This window comes from Sardina pilchardus, chromosome 23, assembly GCF_963854185.1.
Source record: "Sardina pilchardus chromosome 23, fSarPil1.1, whole genome shotgun sequence".
NCBI lineage: Eukaryota > Metazoa > Chordata > Actinopteri > Clupeiformes > Clupeidae > Sardina > Sardina pilchardus.
This window is the reverse complement of record NC_085016.1, coordinates 2,232,420-2,243,267: the sequence shown is the minus strand read 5'-3', so window position 1 is coordinate 2,243,267 and position 10,848 is coordinate 2,232,420. Positions and strand designations below refer to the sequence as shown.

At 41.7% G+C, this 10,848-nt stretch overlaps 1 protein-coding gene across 2 annotated transcripts; it reads left to right on the top strand.

The window, feature by feature from the left end:
* The first annotated feature begins 3,980 nt into the window (after positions 1 to 3,980).
* Positions 3,981 to 6,534, top strand: pou3f3b (POU class 3 homeobox 3b). 2 transcript variants are annotated; one of them, XM_062527887.1, is made up of 2 exons: positions 3,981 to 5,201; positions 5,509 to 6,534. In XM_062527887.1, exons 1-2 carry the CDS (start codon positions 3,981 to 3,983, stop codon positions 5,620 to 5,622), a joined length of 1,335 nt encoding a protein of 444 aa, XP_062383871.1. In that variant the 3' UTR covers positions 5,623 to 6,534. The 2 variants fall into 2 exon arrangements, with proteins under 2 accessions (XP_062383871.1, XP_062383872.1); XM_062527888.1 differs by having other exon boundaries at positions 3,981 to 5,253; positions 5,521 to 6,534.
* The last annotated feature ends 4,314 nt before the right edge of the window (positions 6,535 to 10,848 follow it).

Genomic DNA, 10,848 nt, shown 5'->3' with positions numbered 1-10,848 from the left:
CCAACTCTACACCCATCCCCCAAACTAGCACGCAACTAGCATCTCTGTTTATTCATTAAGTCAGGATTTTTAACACGAGGTTAAAGATTTCAACATTTATTTTACCTTTAATTGCATTAGGCATTCGGCAAGAATTTACAACAATTAGAGAAAAAAGATAATTTTCTCGTTTTTTTCTTTTGCATTTGAGATAACGTTTTGTCATGACGTGTTACGATTACCCTACTCATAGTAAACCCACTTTTACTGTGTGTGGTATTTTAACATGTGTTTTGTTTTATCACAGGACAATAATAAATTTCCCCACCACTGTATAATGCTATCGTAAGTAAGCGCGACACCTGCTGGTCAAAAAAATGTCTATTCTTCATAATGCCAGCAATTTCCTAATCTTGGAATTTGCCACGAGATTCTTGGAGCAGACAACTGTTTTAAGATACGTTCAAAAGCATTCGAACATGTTGGATGTGTTCTAACTTTTGACGAGTTGGCGAGTTCTGGCGTTCAGTTTGGCTCTCTGTTGGATCATTTTGGCTTCAGTGTTCTTTCATCTCGACTCCAGTGCACAAACATATAGCTTAATGCGACTAGTGTTCCCCTCTTTTATTCGCCTCACCATGACAACCGAAACGCGGGCTTCAGAAATGCTTCCCCATCAATTCAACAAACGCTCTTCGCAGGGCAGCGAGAGCTGGCGTTTGGGACTCTGGACAGGGGAAACTAGCCCGTGAGAAAACGTGGACCGTATTTTCGGCGTTCTAGAGAGTGACTCCCGATGCAAAGAATGCACTGCATTTATGCACTGAACTGCGTTGCAAACAACTAAAATCACAGTGTAGTAGAGTAATTATTGGAGTTATTGGCATTGGTTTAGCCGCTAGATTACAGCTCACTGGTGCGTAAAACCTTTACAAATCGGTAGATGATGCATCGCCTTTAGAATATTTGTTAAATGATAACACGAAGGTACGACTGGCGATGCTGATTTAATCCACCCAAACATAACTATAGCAATTGTAGACGCCTCATCGTGTAACCTCGGTTTTAGACTATGCCAGTGTTGCAGCAAAGTTTAGTCCAACTTGGAGACAGCAGCAAGGGATCGATATATGTAAACGACTTCCACTTCCACGCGACTTCTCTAGAGAATTCTTCCAGTCTCCTGCTTAAAATTTGATTGATTGTAGACTGCTTTCTGCCGTGGACATTCGCTACAAAACACCCCTGCTTATTCGGCTGTTGTAGCTTGGGCTTTATTAGGCTGATGTGTATTAAAAACTACTGATAGTAAAGATAAAACGCAACGATACATTTTGTTATTTTTGTCTTCAAAACACTAGGCTATAAAAGCTAGATATATTTCTTAAAAACGTGTTAGAAAGAGAGAGGAAGGGAGAGACAGAGAGAGAGATAGAGAGAGAGAGAGAGATAGAGAGAGATGTAAACCTCACTTACCTTTAAACGTCTCTGATCCGTGTTGGACCAAAACCTCTATAATTCTTCTGATGCCCCATCCAGCGCTCTGTCTTCTTCGGAAATGGTCCTTCCTAAGATTTTCTTTCCCCACTCTCAACTGAGCGGAGCCCTCTCAGGCTCCGCTATTATTTTCACTAAAATATATGAAAATTTATGCAAATGAAAATCAGCACTAACTGTTCCTCTCTTGTTATACTTGGGGATTTTTTCCCTCTCTTTCTGCATAGAAAGCAAATGAACTCCCCAGCAGGAGACGTGGGGACCTTGTTACATAAACAAATAAATCATAAATGTAACCCTTTCCAGAGACAGAACATTACTTTGAACCGCAGAACTTGAAAATCAAGGACATTTGAAATTGCTGCGGCTTTCTGATGTTTTTTTATATATATATATATATATATATATATAAATACTTCTCTATTTCTATAGCTACAGATTCTATAGCGTCATTGCCTTCATGAAGTTTCCATTGAGCAATCACACAAACTTTATTTATCCCATGGAGGATGAGAAACATAATTTAGAGAAAAACCTACTTTGTCTAAATGAATGGATGCAGCCATGGCCTCGTGTTCTATTCGATACAAGCAAATCCAAAATACACCCCAGTTTTGATCTTAATCTAGCTGAATTTGAGGTGGACTGTTGATCATGTGTATTTATAACATTAACAGGAAAGGGGCCTACAGTGAATAAAGGCTATAAGGCTGATGATTTGGAGTCTGTTGCTTTTATTCATCATCGTTTTGTAGTCTAAGCTTTCGGCAACGCTGTCTCGCTGTTTGCCACAACGTGGGGCATGGACCTCAGTGGCTGTTTAGTAGTATGCGCCATGCCGTGCTATATGAAGTCCAACCGAAGGCACATACATGTATTAGTACTTGTGGGTGAGTCCATGCGGTAGGGGTACTGCTGACTGCGTTCATCTAACCCCATTCCTAGCATGCGCGCCGTATTCTGGAGTGGTCTGTGGTGTCCATTGCCGAATGAGATGGCATGCCCCTTTGCCAATCTCAAGGGGGACTCATTGATTCGCCCCTGGTTTAATTCCGACTTTCTCATTTACCACGCTTCTGTGGGGTTTCCAATGCTCTGTCTTGTCGCTTGGAAGTATCCCATAATAATATTAACTCCTGACAAGCCAAAACAAGCAAAGCTTGCAATACAATGTGCTTACAGTTGTTAGAATCTCAACAGCAGTTCGCGCATGGGGAGGATTCCTTCATGCTTAAACCAACAGGCAATAGCAAGGGGAATTTTCCTCGAAAATGAAACGAAGTAAATACTTTTTTTTTCGTAGCCTTTATAGAATGGTAATGAAATGAATTAAGGATATTTTCAAAACCATGCTTAGAGTGAAATGTTGTTAATTTTGTATTTATTTCAATTCATAAAATGTTCAGTTTATAAGCTAAATCTAAATAATTAGGCTACTGCATACAGTGAATTCTCAATAGCCTATCTCATTGTTTAAGCAAATTGCACGTCTTACAGTAAGGTAAACAAACCAGCGAAGGCATCTTGAGTTATATCGTTTGTGTATAGATAGCTTACGATTATATTTATTTATTGTTCTATTTTATTGAGACTGAATTAAAAGAAAATATCCAATTGTAAGGGCCGGAAGGAGGATAAATGCCTAAAGCGAGGCTTTACAGACATGTCAATCTTGCCCAAACTGTCCAATCAAAGACAGCCTTGTACTCCACTTCCTCGTATTTGTGGGAAAGACGTGGACGATGTGCGCACGCTTGGCACAGGGTAAACATTCGTGTGTCCTCGAGCTCCGAAGGAGGGACGGGGCTGTCAGAGAGAGAGAGAGGGAAAGAGAGAGAGAGAGAAAGAGAGAGAGAGAGAGAGCAAGCGAATGAGAGAGTCGCGATCATTGGTGCGCACTGTAATACTGGATTGTACTTCAACTGGAGCGGTTTGGCAGGTTTATACACATCAAAACAGAACAAAGAGAGAGACTCTACAGCACTAAAAAGAAACACAGAAAGAAAAGAATAAAAGCGCGAAGGACGAAATCGCTGTGGCTATATTACAATAGAACTAAGGAATCTCTGCATATTTTTCCACTCACGCAGACGGAGCATACGTTTGGACTAAGATTTTCAAGACTAAATATCGTTGACCACTAGAAGTTTTTAGGGAAAGTTTTTTTTTTTGCTCTTCAACTTTTTCACTTTCAAAAGCCAGAGAACGCTTACGGACTTTACATGACATCAGAGGGCTTGAAAAAGACTTAATGCGCTGGATTTATATTTATTTAGACATATCTTAAATCTATGTATTCGCTCAAGACTTGTACGCGGATTTTATAACCTTTCTACCCTTCGCAATCGTTTTTTGACTTTGATTAAACAAGTACATGATATACTTGAAAACATTGCTAGGACTTTTCAGTTTGAATAATTCATGAGACACAATTTGCCCGCTTTAAAAAAGTTTTTGAGAAAGGGAGGGGGTCTTCATCAAACATATTCATAAGGGTTAACGGAATGGCCACGGCGGCTTCCAACCCCTATCTTCCCAGTAGTAGTATTTTATCGTCTGGCTCAATCGTGCATTCCGATTCCGGAGGTGGTGGCATGCAACCAGGCAGTGTCGCCGTTACATCGGTGTCTGGTGGCTACAGAGGCGATTCGACGGTGAAGATGGTACAAAGTGACTTCATGCAGGGCGCGATGGCAGCGAGCAACGGGGGGCATATGCTGAGCCATGCCCATCAGTGGGTCACCTCGCTCCCTCATGCGGCCGCTGCTGCAGCTGCTGCCGCGGTCGCAGCCGCTGAAGCCGGATCACCGTGGTCGTCTAGTCCCGTTGGGATGACGGGCAGTCCCCAACAGCAGGACGTGAAAAACAATTCAGGCAGAGACGATCTACACACAGGCAATGCGCTGCACCACAGGCCCACGCATCTTGGTCCGCACCAGACTCACGGTGGGGCTTGGGGCAGCACAACCGCCGCACACATCCCCTTATCCGGGGGACAGCAGCAGCAGCAGTCGCTCATTTACTCGCAGCCTGGTGGATTCACGGTGAACGGAATGCTTAGCGCACCTGGCAGCCAAAGCTTGGTACACCCTAGTTTAGTTCGAGGGGACACTCCGGATCTTGACCATGGCAATCACCACCACCATCACCACCACCACCAACACCAGCACCACCAACAGCAACATCACGGCGTCAACAGTCACGACCCGCACTCCGACGAGGACACGCCGACTTCAGACGATTTGGAACACTTCGCAAAACAGTTCAAGCAGCGCCGGATCAAACTAGGCTTCACGCAAGCAGACGTTGGCTTAGCGTTGGGTACTCTATACGGGAACGTCTTTTCTCAGACCACAATCTGTAGGTTTGAAGCGCTCCAACTCAGTTTCAAGAACATGTGCAAACTCAAGCCATTGTTAAACAAATGGCTGGAGGAGGCCGACTCGTCCACTGGGAGTCCCACAAGCATCGACAAGATAGCGGCACAGGGGCGAAAACGCAAGAAGCGCACGTCCATCGAAGTCAGCGTCAAAGGGGCTCTGGAAAGCCATTTCTTAAAATGTCCCAAACCTTCGGCTCAAGAAATCACATCACTGGCGGACAACCTACAGCTGGAGAAGGAAGTGGTGCGCGTGTGGTTTTGCAATCGGAGACAGAAAGAAAAACGGATGACGCCGCCGGGAGTGCCCCAGACGCCGGAGGATGTGTACTCCCAAGTCGGCAATGTGAGTGCAGACACACCGCCCCCCTCCATGGACTGCAAAAGAATGTTCAGTGAAACATAGAAACAACACACAAGACTAAATATTTTATATATAAAATAATCTGCTAAAACAGACTATCTTCAAGATAGCAAAAGATTTTTGATACTGTGATTGTGATGGAAATGTGAATAAGACTGCAGATGTGTTGTGTATTTTTCTCCAGAGAAAACAATCCCTCCCAACCCAACCCCCAAAACGAACCGCTAACTTTCTTCCAGGCCCCAAAATGTCTTAACCTAAAAGGCTCTGTCTGCTCTCTTTCTTTCAGGGACAATTTTTAGTAGATTACTTAAAAGATGCAAGTTTAACTGGGCCCAGTGAACCGAGTGACCAGAGGGTGACAACTACAAGTTCGTTCCATCAGGTAATTTTGGCGCATTGACATCACCAAGGAAAGAAACAAGCATTTTAAAATGACCAAAATATATACCCCCACGTTTCCCCCCCACTGTCATTCACGAAAACAAGGGAGGCAGTCAATTGTATATTTCAGAAATGGGACTTTAAACTCCAGCTCAAACAAGGAGGACACATGGATCAACAACAGAGAGAAGACGAATAGCATCTATGAAGCTTCCGATCAACCTTTTTGCAGGAAACGCCTTGGCTTTTCTTCCGAATAATGGGTGGGATAACTCAGGCCCAGCTATCCGCCAGAGAAGAGCTACCCTAACATAAACACATAACACCATCATCACATCTCACGTCAAGACCCTTTTAAAATCGCTCTTTTTATTTAACGAACTGAAACTTTTGAAGGATTAAGAGCGACAGAAAGACATGTGAAGAGACTTCCTCCTCTACTCCTGCACTTATTTGACATTGTCCTCTGCGAACAGCCGTTGCCAAGTGTGACTGTATGGGTGCTGTGGACGTAACCATGATAATGCTGCCATTTCCACGCAGTATTCTTTGGTAGGTTTTAATAAACAAGACTGTAAAGCCGGCAATATAGATTCATTAGATCAGATACTGATCTGAATTATTTACTTTATATTTTTCATCAAAATGAGTTGTTTTAATATTTTATTCGGGATACATATTATTATTCCAAACAGTAATTTATTTCCCCAAAAACTGTGTAATATGTTTTTTTCTTATCCGTTTTCGATGTCTGTCCTATTTTTTGTTTAATTTTGTATTATCAGTTTTAAAGGAGCACAAATCAACTCGAACTGACATTGGCAGTGGTTAGGTGATAAGGGTATATTTTGATGTGATGATTTGATTGTAATTTAATTTCAGTAGTGATTCCATAAAAGATGATTGAGACCAATAAATTTGTTAGAATTAATGCATTGTGACTGTGTTTTGGATTAGACCACCGACACTACTATTTTCAGATTACTATCCCGGAATATTTTAGCAGCAAATTAAATAGGCTAGGCTACCCTGTTGCCAGTCCTGTATTTTGCTTTGCTATGCACGGGCGAGAATGAGGGATATTTCGCCTTCTCCCTACATGTTTCACTAAAACAGTTGCCTATAACGCTATGATGCTTAAACGCGAGAGAGCATTGTTTTGATACTGTATGTGTCCCTTTGCATATTTCTTTCATAGTAAGCAGGCCCCAATTTATAGGTGGTTACATGGCTACACATGGTTACATATTTTGCACAAGTTAAGAAATGTTACTTTTGTCGAAAACATGGCACAAACGTGACAACAAAGCGTAGGCCTATGTAGGCTACACATTTTTAGTTTTTGCTGTTTTTTTCCTGTCTGTAATTGTTGTCCTATACATAATGCTCCATTCATCATGCTATTCTTATTTTTGCCCTTTATTTGGCGGCTCTGCCTGCTTTACCTACTAGTCTAGGCCAGACCGTCGACCATCTCCGTTCATATTTATTATTTTAGCTACTGTTGTTGTCTAATAGAGGCTGGTTTACTTGAAGAGACTGAACTGCGCGTCTCAAGGGAACGCGTCGCTTGTTAGGCACAGGATGCGATGGCAAGGCCACTATGAACACTATGGTATTTCTGCTGGCTTAAAAGAAGGGGTGCTTGCCCTATTTTAAAAGACAAGTTTTTAGTTCTTCACGTGTTCCCTTTCTCTCTCCTCTCACTCGTATGGTCCCCCCTCGTCCTTTCACCTGCAGTCTCTCACTGTTGCTTTCTCACACACAGTAGGCCTAGCCAACAGTGGCACTGGCCTAGCCTACGTAGGAATTATCCCGCTCATGACCCATACATCTCTGATAGTCGACACGGTCTATGACCAGTTGTAGATTGATAAAATGCGCAAATAATGCATGCTCATATTTGTTGAAAGAGCACGTTGGTTATGTTATTTTGGGGGGCACGTTCATGATTGCGCATCTCTTTTCAAACCAATTTAGCATATCACATAGCTTAAACCTAGGCTACAAGTTTTGTCATTTTATTTGAAAAAATATCAACTGATGTCTGAACGGTGTTTGCCAGTATTTTTAAATAATAATTTTGTGTGAGGAAACTGCTTAAACTTTTCGTTCGGTGGCTATTCAGCAAAATCCTTTGCAAAAGATTTAAATTTCGCGGATGATTTACCATACACTAGTTGCTAAGCAACTGTGTTCAATCAATGCCATTGAAGTGTGCGTCACTTTCCTTTGTCCCATCCCTAAAAGAGTCAGTCAGACACACTAGGTGAATTTTGGATAATTCAAAACACACAAAAAATCACCCAACTATAAGCCATCTTCAGTAATTAAAACGGCGAGGGACTGAAAAAAAAAAAAAACCTTCTCCTGGACCTCTGGAGAGCTGTGCACCTGCTTGAGTCCCATTCTCACCCACGACCTTTACCATCATTCTTATATTTATAGGCTGAAATGCAGAAATGAAGATATGTATTTTTGTAGTGAAATGGACATAGCATACACATGTCCAAGATTACATCAATGAGCTTGGACACGTGTAGGCTTATTGTTCTTCCAAAGCAGCTTCTTTCACATGTGTCCGTAACAAAGGTTTGGAGAACTTGCTTTTACGCATAAGGGCCAAGACTACATTTGAGGCTGCAGTTCTAACCCTGGTTCACTAATGCGAATAAAAATGTGACTTAAGTTTATACCTTGTGTTTGTCATTGTCTTAAACTAATCTGTAGCAACTGAAGCCTAATCAGTGATAGTCTATTAGATTTATTTACCTCGTTACACTCTTTACGGCCCGTGGTGCCATAACCGGATGACAGTGCAAATCTCTGCTAAGCATGTGGGTCTATATCCAACCAGTGGCCGGTGGTGTTCGATTAAATATAATTCAATTACGCTAATATTTGCAGCTTCTAAAACGTGCATATTTTGCTCATACATGTTCATGTCAGCACTACAAATCCAGCGTTAGTCTAACCCACAAAGCCACTAGGTCCATGTTGAGGCACCTGAACGACAATATTTGAATAATATTGTGTACGAAAATATAGGATCGTGCATGCTCCTCCTTATTCTGTGGGAGAACATGGCGAAACGCAAAATACCAGAATTTGCAGGCTACATGTGTGATTGTTAGGCCAAAGCCTGTGAGAACATTATCAAAGTGAGTTCAGAGACAAGGCGTTGTTGGTGTACAAAATGCCCACCATGGCCCAACTGAAGTTAGGCTACCCAGAGTGTCACTGTTTGGATGATTTAGGCCCACATGCGCCACAACTCTAGGGTACACAATACACACTAGTGTTGTACACAAGGACACATGGTTTACATCGGCATCTCTGTCATCATGGGACCACCAGCCCACACTTGACATCAACTTTATTTATACAGTTGTGTGCGTTGTCATAGCCTGGTAAACCAACATATAGCTACAGAATCTCACTTCTTTGTCACACGCAACATTGCTTTGATAAAACTTCCCTGGAGTGATGAGTGGGTTTAGCAGGCATTAGGCCACGGAATGAAGAAACAACTGATTTAGCGTTATAGGCAAACATTATTATTATTATCATCATTATTATCATTATTATTATTTATTATTATTATTATTATTATTATTGTTATTATTATCATCAGAATTTTGACAATAAAATATAAATGGCTTGAACAACATTAACCAGCAGCAACAAGAACAACTACTAATTACAATAACAACAACTATAATAATAGTAATAATAATAATATACACTATAGCTGTCGATAATAATTATTTGTTGCTGTTATTGCTGATAATAATAATAATAATAATAATAATAATAATATAATAACAACTACAATAATAGCAATAATAATAATAACATGTGTAGGCCTATTCGCACCCACTGAACACATGCAGCTCATGAGGGCTGTAAGCCCCGTTTCATGTATTTCCGCAGAGATGTCTATAATATCCCGCCTTAGATCCAGCTCTCCTAGACCTTATCGTTATGCACAGACACGTGCTGCCTTCTGCTTTGACGTGGGTCCACATATCAGTCACTCTGTTAGACGTTCGTAGTGCTCACTTGAAGTGAAAAGATATCCCTACATAGGCGTCAACTATTGAGCCTAGTCTATGCTGCACTTGTGACGCTCTTTGAACGATTTTGGAAAACGTTATGGCTGCAACGTTATGGCGTTATGGCTGTCTCATTTTGGCCTGTTGTAAATATATGAGTTCATGCATTGTTTGGGGCTTTGTGGTATAATAACCACAAAAAGACAGACGTTGTGCACAACTTTGAAATCATTCATTGGTGGAGCAAACTGCACACTCATGTGGCCTGTACTGGAGCATTGTGATCAAGCGCTGAACCCGATACATTATTAATGATAAAGAGGGGCCTGCTGACACCGGCCTATCACCGGAGTGTTTTAGGGAGACACGGCACAAGACGGGAGCGCGAGCTCATGATCTGCATGTGCCCATTCTCTCTGCCTCGTGCCCTGAGACGTAACCTGCTCACGGACAAGACAGGGGGGTGATCAAATATGCATGCCAGGGTGTCTCTAGCATGGGCTTGTGAAGGTCGTCACTCTATGGGCCAAAGTGCATGAACACTCAGAGACAACTACGGAGCAGGTACACTTTATGGCTTCACCTTAATAATTTAACTTTAAACGTACATTTAAGTTATGTAGAATATTTCACCAATTTAAGAAAAAAAAGTAAGAGCCTAATATTTGCCTACAGAATATAATATAACATCAACAAACACAACATCTACATACGCCAGGAACTGACCCTCCACCTCCCCTCCTTAACAGAAAACCAAGTCGAAGGTCAGTCAACTGCACGAAAAAAAATGTGCAGCGCTGAAGAGCGCCATATGTGCTATATTATCTGGCCAGAAGTTTCGAGCAATTTATATTCATTCAAGCTGGGGGGAGCACTGAATTCACATCGGTGGACAGTAAACCGCACGAACAGAGAAAGCCAGAGGAAAAAAGACAAGTCGCACCCTTTAACATGTTGCGCCTTTATAGACCTTAAACTTCAAGTGGAAAACACCATACTTTCGTTCCATTTATTGTATATCAATGATGCACCAAAAGGCCTCAGATTTGGATTCCAAAATAATAACCAAGTGTGAGCATTTCAAACAGATTTGTTATAAGTTGTTTGTTTTCGTTGTTGTGAATTTGCTCGTCTACGGCCGTCAGCTTTCTCTCTGCCTTATCGGGGAATCACAGATGTCATTCACAATG